Raw genomic sequence first — 16,439 nt, forward strand, 5'->3', positions numbered from 1 at the left:
CTGGAACCTCTCTTCACTGAGCTAAACCTGGTAGTAGAGGTCTTAATTCATTGACTAAGAATGATCGACTGACACTCTCAGCCAATGCGCTAACCCTGTACTGCAGGCCTTAGCTCAGGAATGCTAACAGAAACTTATGAACTGGAGATTTCACCTCCTATTTAGCTGTGGTGGAGGAGGGGAATATTGCCTGGTGAACCCCACGAAAGACAAAGAGGTGCTAGTGCACTACTGGCACTATAGATACTACAGTGTGTTTTCTGAAAACTGTTTATCTTTTGTTTTTGCTTTTTAAACCTAATAATACCTGATAAATACAGGTTTATTCAGTAACTTGCCAATTGGTGATTCAAAATCCCTTTTTTTTTTTTTTTACCAATCACTTTTTTATTGAAACAGTAGAGTGTATGGGGTACAGAATTTAAAAAGGTAAACATTAGAATTTACACACATCAGGTGTGGCCTTGTGCGATATATCTCTTCATATAACTTCTGCTGGCCACCTTTTTTAGTGAACATAGGGAACTAATAATGAGTAACCAGGTATAACATGAAGTACATTGAAGCCCTTGTTTGAGAAGTCCTTTAGCTGTGAGTTGGCTTCCTAGTGGTCCGCTAACCTTGAGTCATGTCATCCTCAGGTTAAACATGTTCGTAGGCTGCGTGTATGGTTGTAGGATGTTTGGTCGGTGTAGTAGTGTATGTCAGGGGTTAGGTCAGTGTCGTAGAGAAGGTTATCTCTACTTCGTCGGGTCGGAGAGGTGTTTCCCAAGTTGTAGCATGCCTAGGGGTCATTGGTTGTTGTGGTCTTGGGGAGCTATCTAAGACATGTTGCTGTTGGGTGGAGCAACCCAGGGCCAGCCCCCCAGATCGGTCCCCGGTTGGGTGTGCGTACGTCCGGGCTGGCCAGGATACCTGGTCAGGTGCGTCCGTCCGTCCCATCTGTCAGTTATAGCTTTGTTCCCGACCCAGGGGTCCGACCCCAGAGGCCGCCCCCCCTGACCGTCCCTTCCTGGTGAGCTCCTCCTCCCCTATGTTCCCCATAGGTACGCCTAATTGGACCGTGGGTTCTCTTCTCCCTCTGTGTCCCTGTTCTGTCCCCGTAGGGCCTGTGACCTCCCGACTGAGGGGGGGAGGGGGAGGGGGTTGGAGAGGGGAGGGAGGGGGATGGGGGAATGGGGGAATGGGGATAGGGGAAGAAAGAGGGAAGAGGGATGGAGAGGAGAAGAAGAAGAGAAAGGAAAAAAAAGGGGGGGAGGGAGTGTGAGGGTGAGGGTGCCTTTTGTGGTCTCTGTGGGAGGGGGGGGGTCAAGTGCCTCCCTAGTTCTCCGCTGCTGGGTGGCGTCCGTCCCCGGCCGCTGCGGTTTGTCTCCGAGCTATATAGGTGCACCAGGGGAACCAGGTGATAGCGCATTTGTCTCCCATGCCGTGCAGCGACGCCGAGAGGGATTCCATGCTATATATGTCCTTCCATTGCTCCACGGTCAGTGGCTCCGCTGCGTGCCATTTGGTAGGGATGAGAGATTTTTCTGCATTAAGCAAGTGTTTTTTTAGAGAGCGTTTGTAGGTGGCTATGGGGCGTGTGGTGTGGTGGAGTAGCATCGGTAGAGGCTGGAACGGTAGGCGCCTTTTGGGCTTTGGCAATCTTGAGTGCTTGTTTGAGTTCCTCCAGGGAGATAGGTTCTTCCATTGCAGCCCTTTGTTCATCTGTGAGGGTCCGGGACACATGCTGTTCCAGGTAGGTCGCGATTTCGTTCTAGTGCCTCATCCGGGCAGCCGCTCCCCGTGGTATGTTATAGAGTTCCGTGTAGTAGTGGTGAAAGGCCTTCGCTATTCCGTCAGGCAGTTGAGTGAGCTTGCCGGTCTGATCGCGGACCTTAGTTATGTGTGAGAGTCTCTGTTCCCATTGCAAACGCCTGGCCAGGAGTCTCCCGCATTTATCTGAGTATTCGTATAAGTGTCTACGAGATTTACGGATGGTTCTGAGGAGGCCTTGTGAGAGTAGCTGTCTGAGGTTTCTTCGTGCTTCCAGGAGTTCCGTGTAGGTATCTTCCGAGAGTCTTATGGAGGGTTTCAAGTGTTACCACTTGTTGTGCCAGCCTCGTGACTTCTTGCCATTGGGTCTTCTTCCTATGGGTACAATAACGTATGAGATGGCCTCGGATCATGCATTTGTGTGCCTCCCATATCGTCTGAGGCTCCACTTCTGGGGTGGATTTCTCCTCGAAGTACTTCTGCAGTGCGTCTCTCATCTCTGTAGTCGCCTCCAGCTCTTCCAAGACTTGCTCATTGAGCCTCCACTGCCTTTCCCTTGGTTTGTATAGAGGGGAGGCAATGCTAGTCCAGACCGGTGCGTGGTCGGACCAGGTGGCCGCACTGATCCCACTGGATTGCAGGAGCGAGAGATACTCTATGGGGAGGAAGATATAGTCCAACCGACTGTAGCGGTTGTGAATCGTGGAGTAATAGGAATAGTCTCTGTCCATCGGGTGGGCCATCCGCCAAGAGTCTGCCAACCTTGAGTTCTTGAGGGCCAGGAGGGCTTTGCGTTGGTAGGAAGCCGAGAGGGAGCTAGTTCCCAGGGACGTGTCTAGGCGCGGGTCTAATGCTAGGTTGAGATCCCCCGCTAGGATTAACATGCCCTCCCTAAAGTGTTCCAGGGTGTGCAGTGTGTGTATCAGGAATTTATGTTTCCCTGTGTTGGGTGCATAAACACACGCTAATGTGTAGAGGTGTCCAGCGATCGTGCCCTTCACGAATATATAATGCCCCTCCGGGTCTGCTAACTCAGCGTGGCTCTGAAAGGGTACCCTGTGGGCTATGAGGACCACCACGCCAGCCTTTTTAGCATGCGGGTGATTAGCGAAGTATCCAGTAGGGAAGCTGGTGTCTCGCAGTGCCGGTGCATTACATTCCTGGAAATTAGTTTCCTGGATGAATGCGATCGACGTGCGTGCCGCCCACAGGGTGCGTTCCGGCACGTTCAGGCCTCTGACGTTGTTTGACCACAGGCAGTGGTCGGTTTAAAGTTACAGGACATTTTCTGCGAGTGTGAGATGCGGAGGGAAGGGGTAGGCGGATAGAGCGGGCAAGGGGGAATGAGCGAGAGAGAGAGAGAGGAGAGAGAGAGAGAAGAAGAGAGGAAAAAAAAGGGGGGGTCTGTAAAAGGGGGCCAGTCAGGGGTCAGACCCCAGTGGACACCAGGTCCCGCAGCCAGGTGTCATCCCACAGGTCCCGACCCCACCAACCCCCTGTCCTCACGCCTCCTCCGAGTTGTGAGGTGCCGGTAGTGACTCAACGCACCTGGTGTGCCCAGAGGAATAAGTCCAACTAACGTCGGTCGTCCCTAGGTCACACCTTGTGTACCTGTACAGGTGTGCGTCTGTCAGTAGAGCGTGACTGCTGTCTAGGATCCGTCACACTGTGTCCAGGTTAGTATCTGTCGTGTGTGGTATTGAAGTCCTACTGGAGTGTCGTCAGCATCCCATGGCCGTCACCGTCCTTCCAGAGAGTGTATTCCCCTCTAAGTTACACTATTGGAGTGTGGTCAGTGGGTAAGGATATGGATGTGGGAGCATTGGGGGCGGGCAAGGATCCCAGGTGGAATCCAGTCTCTGCATCTCAGGTGTACCCCACGTGTCCCCCGCTGCTATGCATTTCCGCTGTGGGTGCTCCATGCGTGCCAGGCCCCCCTCCCCCATGGCAAAGCTGTCAGTGTCTAGGCCCATGCCAGCACCCCTGAGTCAGGACGGAGAAGAGGGGGCCCAGTCCTGTTCCGCCCAAATCTACCCTCAGTGGTCCCCATGAGGGTTATGCATGCGTCTGTCTCAGAGATTCAGTGTTGGGGACCCCCCACCAACCCCACCCCCACCCCCGGGTACCGGGCATTTACTTCAGTGTTCAATTGTCCGCACATGGTGCCCCAGCCCCCAAGCAGGCCCCGGGTGTAAGTCCCACGGTCCGTCCCCTCTAGACCAACAACACCTCAGTTCAAGAATGCCTCTGGTCCAATATCTCCCACCGGGGGGGGGGGGGGGGAGAAAAAGGGGGGGAGAAAAAGGGGGGGGAAAGGGGAGGGTGACCAACCAGAAGCTGCAGTTCATGCAGAGGGGTCATAGGGTGTCCGCTCTGATGCAGTCAGCAAAGTCCCAGTTGACTCCTCCGCTCCCGCTGGTCCTCCCCAGCGGCATGGCGGTGACATCCGGCCCAGGTTAGTAGCGGAAGGCTGCAGGCCTGCATCTTCTCCTCTTCTCGGGCTCAGGGGTTCTTCTAACAGCCAGTTGCGGATTCGGGTGGGTGGAAGGTGGAGCGCTCTGAGGAATCTCGGGGCGTCATCTGGCATCTTGAGCATGTGCCAGGAGGTTCCCTGCCTTGCTTGCAGGCTGAAGGGGAACCCCCATTTGTAGGGGATCCCCTTATCGCGGAGGGCCATGGTGATTGGCCGCAGCGCCCTTCTGGCATCCAGCGTGAGGCCGGAGAGGTCTTGGAAGAGTGCCAGTTCTGCTCCCCGGAATTTGATGGTCGATAGGTTCCTGGCTGCCGTCATAATCTGCTATTTCTGCGGGAAGGAGTGGATACAGCATCCCTGGGTCTGCCGTCCGGTCTGGCCTGTCCCAGTGCACAGTGAGCCCGGTCTATGCGAATGTCGGGCGGTGCGTCGGGTCCCAGGAGCTGACAGAAGAGATGCTTCAGAGAGACCGCCAGGGGTTCCGTGTCTGGCTCCGGTAGGCCCCTGATCCGGATGTTGTGCCTCAGGCTACGGTTCTCCAGGTCCTCGACCTGGCATCTTAAAGTCAGCAGCATGTTTCCTTGTTGAGTGGCCGCAGTCTCTGCTGCTCTATGTTGCTGGCAGCAGATTCGCGCCTCTGCCTCCACTGCGTCCACTCTTTCTGTTAAGGCCGTGAGGTCTGTGCCGTGGCCTTGCAGGTCCTCCCGGACTGCCTCCCTTATTTCCCAGACCAGGGCTCCGGTGTCTGCTTTGGTGAGCATGTTGCTCCCAATCCTGGTGAGTTCAGCCCTGATGGAGTGGAGGGCATCGTCCGGGCTAAAGTCCGGTAGGGAGTCTCCGCCGCTGGTTGCGCTGGGGGAGACCGCCGCCATATTGTCGGATGGCGCGCTGCCTTGGAGCCCCGCCGGGGTGCTGATGAAGTCATCCAGGGTGCCTGTGCAGTGTCTCGGTAATCCCGTGATCGTGCCCCCGGCTCCGGTATGCTTCTTGGTCCGCACCATTGCTGTGGATATGGGGTAGTTTGCTGATTATGGCGGTTCAGGCCTTGGAGCTCGCCTAGTGTGCGACCGTCTCCATTAACTGCCAGGCCACGCCCCTTCAAAATCAATTTAAACACTTCCAGGGTTATTAAAAAAAAAGTAATTTGCTAATTCAAAGTGAATTTAACGTGTGTTTCAAATTTAAAAAATAGATGGAATAGGAAAACCATCTAAGTTAGCTATATTTTCAGTTTGCTATTTTAGTCTAAATTTTAATTTATTTAGAATTCACAGTTCTCAATTCAGTAAATAATAGGTAAAAAGGTATCTGCCCTAGACTGCAAATATCACATTACGCATGTACACTGATCAGCCACAACATTAAAACCACCTGCCTAATATCGTGTAGGTCCTCCTCGTACTGCCAAAACAGCTCTATTATGTCAAGGTGTGGACTCCACAAGTCCTTTGAATGTGTCCGGTAGTATCCGGTGCCAAGACATTCTTTAAGTCCTGCAAGGGGAGTGTCTCCATGGTCTTGGATTTGTTGTTCCAGTACATCTCACAGATGCTCAATCGGATTGATATGTACGGAATTTGGAGGGCAAGACGACATCTTGAATTCTATGTCATGTTCCTCAAACCATTCCTGAAAAATGTTTGCAATGTGGTAAGTTGCATAGTCTTGCTGAAAGAGGCCACTGCTGTCATGGAACACTATTGTCATGAAGAGGTGTACGTGTTCTGCAACAATTTCTAAGTAGGTGATATGTGTCAAAATAACATCTATATGAATGCCAAGACCCAAGGTTTCCCAGCAGAACATTGATTAAAGCATAACACTGCCTCTGTCAACCTGCCTTCTTCCTATAGTGCATCCTTGTGCCATCTCTTCCCCAGGTAAATGATGCACATCTACCTGGTCTAAAAATAAATGTGAGTCATCAGACCAAGCAACCTTCTTCCATTGCTCCATGGTTAAGATCTAGCACTCACATTCCTTTAAGGCACTTTCAGAGGTGGACAGGGGTCATCATGGGCACTCTGACAGGTCTGCATCCCCATATACAGCACGCTGCAATGTTCTGTGTTCTGACACCTTGTCATCATGGCCAGAATTACGTTTTTCAACCATTTGAGCTACAGTAGCTCTTCTGTATGACTGGACCAGACAGTCTAGGCTTCAATTCCAACGTACATTAATGAGCCTTGGACACCCATGACCCTGACACAGGTTGAACGGCTGTCCTTTCTTGCACCACTTTTGAAAGGTTTGAACATACCAGGATAGCTCCACAAGACTTGCTGTTTTGCAGATGCTCTGACCCAGTATTTTAGCCATCATTATTTGGCCCTTGTCAAACTCACTCAGATCATTTTGCATGCCCATTTTTTTTTGCACCCAACACATGAAATTGAAAAGAACTCACTGTTCACTTGCTGCCCAATATATCCCACCGTTTGACAGGTATTCACTTCACCTGTCAGTGCTTTTAATGTCATGGTTGATCAGTGTAAGATAAATGAAACATGGACAAGAATAAGTAAGAATTTAAATCCCAGCTTACACAGTCTGCAGGTGTTTCTTGGAGGACTCTAGCTGGTTAGCAGTGTTTAAAACACTAAAAGTGTTATAACCAAGAGCCAGTTCTATAGGTTCCTAAACATGTGAGTGGCATACTAGCAGTTTCAGTTTAAATTAATCATATTACAAGCTGCAATAGTAGTTTTTTTCATTTTATGTGAAGTATAACCTAACTTCCGAGATTACTATGTAAGTATGTAAAAATTTCAACCAAAATTATACATAATGAGCACAGTGATAAATATTTTCTGTAACCCTTTCTAACATTTAACCACATATAACAGATTTTACATTTATTTAAAATGTAAACAGTTAAAGTGAAGTGAGTGAGACAAAAAAAATAGACAATTAACTTGAATACAATAGACTTTAATATCACAATCGGCGTTTTGTGCCATTTATTTGCAATTATGCAGTTATTTATTTTAAAAAAACAGAATACCGGTTTGAAGCATTAAAATAAAAATAAAAAATATAAATAAAATGACAAAAGATTGGGGGACCTTATAATAATTTCTGTTTGATTAACATTTTATTGTCTTTCTGAATGCATCTTTTATATCCTTGTTTCTAAAACTGTATATTATTGGGTTCATCATGGGTGTTAACACTGTGTAAAACATGGCTACAAGCGAGTCCACATCTGAAGAATACGATGGAGTTGGACGTACGTACATGAAGATTAGAGGTAGGAAGAAGATGTTGACCACTGCAAAGTGGGACCCACATGTGGAAAAGGTCTTGAGGCGTCCACTGCTGGAGGATATTTTGAGGACAGCAATGATAATTTTAATGTATGACACAACAACTAGAGTGAAAGATACTGAAAGAACAAAAGCACTAATAGAGGATCCCACCATCACGTTTAAAGAAGTGTCTGTGCAAGCCAGTTGGAGTAAAGGTGGATGATCACAATAGTAGTGGTGGATAACATTTGGGCCACAAAAAGGCAACCTCAGAGCTAAGACTAATGAAGTCAGTGGAGATAAAAATCCACCAATCCATGCTACGAGAGTAAGAAAGATACATAATTGCCTGGTCATGGTAACATGATAATGAAGTGGATTGCAGATAGCTATATAACGATCATAGGCCATCACAGAAAGAAGTAGACATTCAACAGCAGCAAAAGAGATGAATAAATACATCTGTGTAAAGCAACCGGGGTAGGAAATAATTTCAAAACCGATCGAGAACTTAACTAACATCCTGGGTATGGTAACTGAGGTGTAACTCATGTCCAAGAAAGATAAATTTCTGACAAAAAAATACATAGGGGTCTGTAACTTTCGGTCCAAATTAATAAGGAAGAATATAAGGCCATTGCCAGTTATTGTGAAAAGATAAATAACTATAAATATGAAAAATAGCAAAAGCGAAAATTTTTGAAGTCTTGGAAATCCAGAGATGATAAACTCTTTCACACTATTGTCAGAATAATTTGTCAAATCCAGGATATCAAAGTATTCTTTATTTGCCTGCACATAAAGATAATGACATTGTGTGAAATTGTGTCTTTTATATCAGAACATTAACACAAGTTATATTTAGGAATAAAGGGAAATTTCCATTGATTAGCAAATTAAAACAAATTACACTTTCCTCAGTAGAACAATTGTACTTGAAATTTCCCTCTCAAGTACATTTTATCTACACTTTCTACATCTGCACTTTTATATACACACAAACACACACACACACACACTCTCTCTCACACACACACACACACACACACACACAAACTCTCACACACACACACACACACACACACACTCACACACATACTTACATTATACCCACATTAAGCTTTATCACAAAGCAAATCTCAATAACCCCTACACAACCTGATAGGTGGTGATATTCCATAACATACCCCTGCTCTCTATGTTATATCACCTCCTCTCTACCTATGAGCAGTGTGCTGCTTATGCTCTCACAATATCAATTAAATCATAGCTGGAAAGAAGCACATGCTGCACAGCAAGGTATTCAGTGTGATCTTGCCAGGCATCCTAACTAATAGAGGGGTGTGCAGCAAAGTTTTATTCCTCAGCTCTCTTCCGGACAGTCACCTTAGGAGCACCACCCCTCTGAGTAACCTTGACAAGCACTATAGTACTAGTGATCTTTAATTTAAAATCATGCAGCTTTGAGTAAAATTAAAAAGGGGTTCCTTCCCCCTCCACTTGCAGTAGGAATTTTTGGTCTGTAGTGTCCCACATCCGGGACTTCAGCATCCAATACACTCTACCCCCAGCAACACCGATGGTGACAAATCATACTCTCTGGGGAAGGGGTTAAAATGGATGGCATGCAAGGACAGCAACCGCAGTTTGGAAGCATCTTGGAGAGCCAAGGTGGAGGTAAATTTCCTCCTTTGATGAGAGTGGAAGTTGAAGTGATGTTTGCAAATATGAGTTATAAACCACTGTGTGCTGAGACAAAGTGACAGGGAACTCTATGCACTGCAGGCTATGAAATAAGCATACTTTGATAAAGTGCCGCGTAAGTTCTTCACTAAACTCACTGAACTGTAATGAATAAAATGTAAATGGCAACATTCACGCTAAAATAGGCATTACTGAATAATATCATTTTTCAAGGTTAGCTAGTTTGGCCCAATTAGGTATGTGATTAGGTATGCAAAACATTGATACATTTATTTCAGATTATTTCATGAGTGCATGGGATTGGTGCAGGCCACTCCTAAACAATCATCACGTGAAAGTGTGATCAATTCCATCATGTTAAAAGTAATATTAAACAATTTATTAAAATAACTATTACATAAAATGAATAGTAACAAAAAAACAAACTTATTAAGTCAGCTCCACTGTATCGTTCACTATATCACATTGACTAAAATGGTCAGTTTGTTTTGTAATAAAGTCCTCCCATGCTTTTCATAAAGAGGCAGATAATCAAAGGGAGGTGTAGTTCTCCAAACTTGTACCACTCACTTTTGTCTGCCCCGGCGAGGGGACCATAACAAATTATAACCATGAGCATTTCATTCATGAAGTGGGTGTGTTTTAAGTTAATGAGCAAATAAATAGGTTACTACCATATATATTATACAAATATAATCTTATTAATGTTTGCAGGTGTTAGTGCATGCATGTCATTCATGACATTTCCTGTTGCTTGTTAAACTTAGATTGTAAACTCGTTTGGGCAGGGCCTTCTTCATGCACTGTTTCTGTATGTCAAACATGTTTTGTCAGAATAAATTGTCTTTGTTTATCTATTGTGCAACACAGTGGTATATTTTAGCACTGTATACATAATTGTAATTGTAATACAAACTCCCAATGACCTTAAGGTACAAATCAATATTTAAAGGTGATGGGAAACTGAAACATGAAATATCTGGAAAGTTAATATAATACCATGTACATAACCGACTCAGCTAATTAGCATATCAATCTAACAGTGAACTAAGTCTTTCATAAGCAAGTTTATTTGCAGCATCTGTGAGATCTACTGATTGGGCAGAGTCCTCGGGGGTGGGTTCTAGGCAATGGTCTACAGTCTATTATCATTCAAGCAACGGACTGGATAGAAGTGGCTGTCTCAGAAGATATTATGATTCATGGACTGCAGTCAGTGGAAACCTGGCATAAAGTCTATAGCTGGTGTTAGTGGGCAAAGTCCTGAACACTGCTGACTAGTTGTGGTGCTGGTCCCAAAATTTGTTCTTTTTACCAGGTTCCTTTCTTTGAGAGGCTAGCTGGTATGAAAGTGCTGCCATTTCATATGTTTCTAATATTTGAAATGATCTTCTGAGTGAATTTACATGCCTCTTCTGCTCGCAAATCAGCTGGTCCAGATGTCTATTGGAGAAGGAGGTCATTACTGATGGTAAAGTGTCTTGATCTTGACTGTCTCTCCCACTGCCTCAACCCTATTACATTTTCTATGCTTCTATACTATTCTACAGTCATACTCACTCACTCACTCACTCACTCACTTTCAGGCACGAGCACTCCCACACACTCTCTCAACTCTGTGTCTCAGTCTGAGCACTAGCTTTCCCTAATAAAGCACAGAAAGATTATAGTGACAATGCTATGATTTATAGAGTGTTTTGTACTGAACTGGTCAAATGAATTGAACTTGATTGGTCATTTGATTTTTTTGACAATTATATTTTTCAGTTGATATTATAGGATGACCAAAACAACTTCACCTTATATTATATGCACTATTTTGTATGTTAAATTATTATGCCAATAGCAATGGACTATTGACATATTGGATCACGTAATAGGATCGTGGTATAATGTTTGGGGAATCTATACTTCAAGCAAGAAAATAATTTTTCTTGATTTTATTGCTTCTCATAGAACTGCATCCATAATTGAAACTAATTATAAGATCTCCTAACATTTCACTGAACTTTAAAAACGAAACCACCAGAGCTTCCCGTATTCATCATTAATTGATCCAAATAAATGTATAAAGCAATTTTGATTATTAATATCATCTATAAATGTATTTGGCTTCTTCAAATACATAGTGACATAGTTACATAGTTACTAGTGATGTCCCGAACAGTTCACTGGCGAATAGTTCCTGGCGAACTTCGCTTGTTCGCGTTCGCCACGGATGGCGAACATATGCGATGTTCGGTTCGCCCCCTATTCGTAATCATTGAGTAAACTTTGACCCTGTACCTCACAGTGAGCAGAAACATTCCAGCCAATCAGCAGCAGACCCTCCCTCCCAGACCCTCTCACCTCCTAGACAGCATACAATTTAGATTAATTCTGAAGCTGCATTCTTTTTTTTTGTATTATTTTTTTTTAGACAGAAGTGTGTTATATTTGAGCAGAAGTGTGTTATATTTGCTAGGCTGAACGTGCGTATATCATGGCTAGTTGCACTGAGGGCATGAGTATATAGCAGTACACTGTTGTGAAAGATGGCTGTCATGTTTAGGTTGTAGCTTGCACGTTATCAACTGTGTATTTATATCAGCAGTTCCACCACTAGTTATAAATCAAGTGTGAGTCGTCCCATGAGATGAGACTAGTGAATAACATAATACATGAACGGTTAAGGTAAAGGCATGTAAGGAACTACGAAAATAAACTCTTTAGGAGGTGAAATAATGACATGTTTAAACACTTGCTACTTTACGATTAGTTAATGTGCAGAGAGCAGTTCATGTGATCAAAGGCATGGTGTGGAGGATCGGCTATAGTGGGACATGCTTGGCAGGCTGCTGTTTACTGCTTGTGCTCATCCAATCCCTTCTGGGCACCAGGTGCAGACCCTGGGAGTCCCTGATACCTGGAACAACAAAGGCAAGTCTCTGGCTGAGTGCCGGGTTCGCGGCTTGAGGTGGTGGAAGCTTGTTTTGTCGGGTGGTCGGATCTGTCCCGGTGGTGCTTCACGTCCGGTGCAGGATTGTGGTGGCTTAAGGTGGAGGCGAGTGCTTGACGTGGGGCAGGCTCTGCATTTCTGTTTGTGCCTCCGGTCCCATCTTCGACGCCTTTTGCGTTGGTGGATTTTAATGGGGACTGCTTTGCTTAGCTGTGGTGGAGCTTGTTGGGGCTGTGGTGGATCTTGTTGGGGCTTCCTGCTTGTTATTTGCTTCCAAAATTGATTAAAGAGTCTGTCCTTCTTAGACTCAATATCCTGCCATGCTTTGCTGGTACCAGGAGGACACGCGGCTGCCGCCATATTGGGAGAGCCGCAGATGAGTATGTTAGCCTGGGCAGCTGTGCTCTGTGCGTCCATTAGCTCCAGACAACCTTTCAGGGGTGGACCGGGATAATCCCCACCGGTCCGAGGTGGGGGGTAACGGAGCTCCTGCCGGAAAGTAGCTGCTCCTCGGCATCCCAGGATCGGGAGATCGGCCTCTCCCGCCCGGTGAGCACCAGGCCACACTTGCCACGCGGAGGTAAGTAAGACTCTGTCGAGTTGCTGACCGCTATTAAGCATGTCGAGTCGGTCAGGTAGGAGCAACATTGCTGGGTCATCCCCTTCTGGGGTGAAATTTGCTTGTTGATAGCTGCTTAAAGTGAGATATTGAGGGAGCTCACACGAAGTGCGTCTTTCCTCCATGACAGCTAGGCCCCGCCCCCGGAAGCTGCATTCTTATTGAGAGGAGGGACAGTGTAGCTGCTGCTGGTTTAATAGGGAAATCGATAGCTAGGCTAGTGTATTCAGTGTCCACTACAGTCCTGAAGGACTTATCTGATCTCTGCTGTAAGGGCAGCACCCAAAAAAGCCCTTTTTAGGGCTAGAACATCAGTCTGCTTTTTTTTTTTTCCTGTGTAATCTAATTGCAGTTGCCTGCCTGACAGCATGTGTGTCAGGCTCACAGCGTATACTGTGCCCACTTGCCCAGTGCCACCACTCATATATGGTGTCACAATAGCTTGCATTTAAAAAAAATATAAAAAACTTTTTTGACTGTAATATAATAGCAGTCAGTTTCCTTCACACCTGTGCGTTTCAGGGCCTGCCAGGGCACAGTGTCACACCAGTGCAACTCATATCTGGTGTAACAGTAGTGTAAAAAAAAAAAAAAATACAGGGGGCTTGTTGTCACCTTTTGGTGACCCTAGGTGTTGTACATGGCTGGGTGGAGGAAGAGACCTTCAATGACATCAGTGAGGACAAGGAACGGGACATGGCTAGCTTGGTATCCAACCTTGTGCAAATGGGGAGTTTGCGGTTGTGCAAATGGACTGTTTTGGGGTTGTTTGGGGTGCGTTAAACGGGGAGTTTGGTCTGTCACTGTGAAGCGGGCGTAACCCTTACACTACCTGATCGATACAACATCATACCTGATGTTTTTAAGCACGTTATTGCAAACAATTTAGGAATGTTAGGTGATTTATGCCCTTTATGGATTAAAACCAGACTCTGCATCAACTATGTAATTTTCCATGGGAGTTTTGCCATGGATCCCCCTCCGGCATGCCACAGTCCAGGTGTTAGTCCCCTTGAAACAACTTTTCCATCACTATTGTGGCCAGAAAGAGTCCCTGTGGTTGTTAAAATTCGCCTGCCTATTGAAGTCTATGGCGGTTCGCCCGTTAGCGAACATTTGCGGAAGTTCGCGTTCGCCGTTTGTGAACGGAAAATTTTATGTTCGCGACTTCACTAATAGTTACATAGCTGAAAAGAGACCTGCGTCCATCAAGTTCAGCCTTCCTCACATTTGTTTTTTGCTGTTGATCCAAAAGAAGGCAAAAAAAAATGTTTGAAGCACAATTTTGCAACAAGCTAGGAAACAAATACAAAACGTTTCAGATGGCAAAAGTATGACAAAAGATATTCTTACTTAATAGTAGCATACATTTTTCACAGATTTACTCAGTAATTTCCAAACAAGGCCGGATGTTTATCTAGCAAATCAAACCACACATTCAATAAAAACAATTAAATCCAATTTAGGTTTTGTTAATCACAGAAAAAAAACAAAACATATTGTCTTTAGAGTTGAGAAGGATTCCCTTGATCTGACTAATTATCTCTTGAATTATGTCCCTGGAGCCTGTCTTCTATTTTTAATTACATGACTGATTGTTTCATGAAACAATGATTTTACACAACAAAGTTTTTCATCCCCTAACTTGAACATTACAATCAAATCTTCTTAAGATTTGTGAGTACACATATTACAAAAACTGTACCATGTGCTGCTCCCATTCCACAGATAATTATTGTGTTTTCTCGGTCCATCACCCATACTTCCAACTTTTAACTTCAGACCTACTTTATGGTAGCCATATCTGTAACAAATGTCCTTCCTCATACTATCATGCATTCCCCTAGTCCCCAGTTCATTAACACAATATGGGGCTAGTGAAACCAATCACTTAAGAATTTAAGTGCCTTTTGGGCCTTCTACACCCAACAGAGCGTTTTGCATTTCAGTCTTTTTTTGGTATTTGTTTTTGACCTTATTGTCCTCAGACTTCCCTTGACTGGGGTTTGTCTCTCGTTTATGTGGTATTCTATAACCACTGACCTCGGCCTGTTCTTTGACCATCCTCTTTCAAATTTTGCATATCTTTAGGCATAGTGTAAAGCCGGGTCACCCTAAAAGCTGGTCATGCACATCTATTCTGTATCTTGATTCAGGTACTACATGCTGGAATGCTTCTCCATCCTGATATTTTCATCTTGAATAATATTTAAGGATATCGTTGTCCTTTATTTCCGCCTGTCTAATGGAATTTGTCATAATTACATCGATGTATTAGATGCCTGCTGTATAACAATGCAATAAATGTTCCATGTCGATATCCGTTTTCAAAATTATTTTTGCCAAATGTTAAATTCTCCAAACTAGTATGCCTCAACGTAGTTATTTTGACCTTTATTTTGTTATTCAGTTGTGATGATGACATCTCTCTATTCAGTACATAACATTCACTTTCTTTAAGAGATTATAAGTAAGAAAACTACAATTACATTTATTTATAAAAGGCTAACATATTTTCAGCACTAACAAACTAAATATGACTGGCATAATAGACTAGCAGGTGAAGAGGGCCCTGTCCAAACAAGCTTACAATATAAAATAAAATAAAATAATAACATTAAACCACATATGCCCTTTGTCATAACTGTTCTAAAATATTAGTGATAAATATGGAACGATTTTGGGGATAATAGTAAAGATCAATTTGCGCTTCATCTCCCATTCCTTGCTTACCTTTTGGAAAAGAACTCCCATAGCCATAGACTTTGCACGTTAAAAAGGGAAACTGATTATTATTATTATTTAGATAGCAAGATTTATATAGCAAACAGACAGAAGCCAACTGCAGTTATTTTTTCTACATAGGAATGGGATTAAAAAATTAAATGCAACATGGTTGCTTTGTACAATCTACAAGAACGAAGATGTGACTCCATGTCCGAGCCTCTTTTATCTCTCTCTATTCTACTTTATTGCTTATAATGAATATCTTAGTTCCCAGGAGGCTGATTAAAACAAGTGTACACACTTTACGCACATCTGAGCCTTGTGTAAGTGTTTGTTGCATGTTTTACAAAAATAGTAAAAAAAAAATAACAAAATGGTCCTTTTGGGAAAAAGATATATATTTAGAGATGATTTGATCAAAATTAAATAATTATAAAAATTTCATATTAATTTACTAACCATTGTAGAGTGGTTCGTACCACTTATCATTTATCAAGAAATACAATATTAAAATCTTCTTAAATATTAAAAATACTCATATAAATACAGCTGTATCCAAAAGGCAAGTTAATAAGGTTTTTTCCATTCTCGGTGTGTCTCTTGTTTCATGTGGATGCGGATTCCTTGCCCACTGTGCCTAACAAGCCATCAGGTCTATTCATTGACTGCTCAATCAAGACCAAATGGTGTTCTGGTGTAATTCTATGTCTTAAGACCATGCTATTTTTTTTACACAAGTGCATGGGCCTAGACTGATATGCATATAGTAAGCATTCTCTCTGTAATGGCATTAGAAAGCAAAAATTAGTTTTCAACATCTGTGCATACTGATCATATGGCTTTTCTCTTTGTTATGATGATATGTACATGGTATAGATTCCCTCGGTAATGGCATAAGTAAGCTTAAACTCATGTGAGACCAAAGTGCAGAGTCACATTAACATTGTCCAAGCCCCTAGGCAGGATGCAGGA

General features: G+C 44.2%; 1 protein-coding gene across 1 annotated transcript; it reads right to left on the bottom strand.

Annotated features, from left to right (window-relative positions):
* Positions 1 to 7,317: 7,317 nt before the first annotated feature.
* LOC134577444 (olfactory receptor 6N1-like) lies at positions 7,318 to 10,646 on the bottom strand. The gene is made up of 2 exons (XM_063436220.1): positions 10,590 to 10,646; positions 7,318 to 8,271 (listed from the first exon to the last, which is right to left on the bottom strand). Exons 1-2 carry the CDS (start codon positions 10,644 to 10,646, stop codon positions 7,318 to 7,320), a joined length of 1,011 nt encoding a protein of 336 aa, XP_063292290.1.
* Positions 10,647 to 16,439: the final 5,793 nt, after the last annotated feature.

This window comes from Pelobates fuscus, chromosome 1, assembly GCF_036172605.1.
Source record: "Pelobates fuscus isolate aPelFus1 chromosome 1, aPelFus1.pri, whole genome shotgun sequence".
Taxonomy (NCBI): Eukaryota; Metazoa; Chordata; class Amphibia; order Anura; family Pelobatidae; genus Pelobates; species Pelobates fuscus.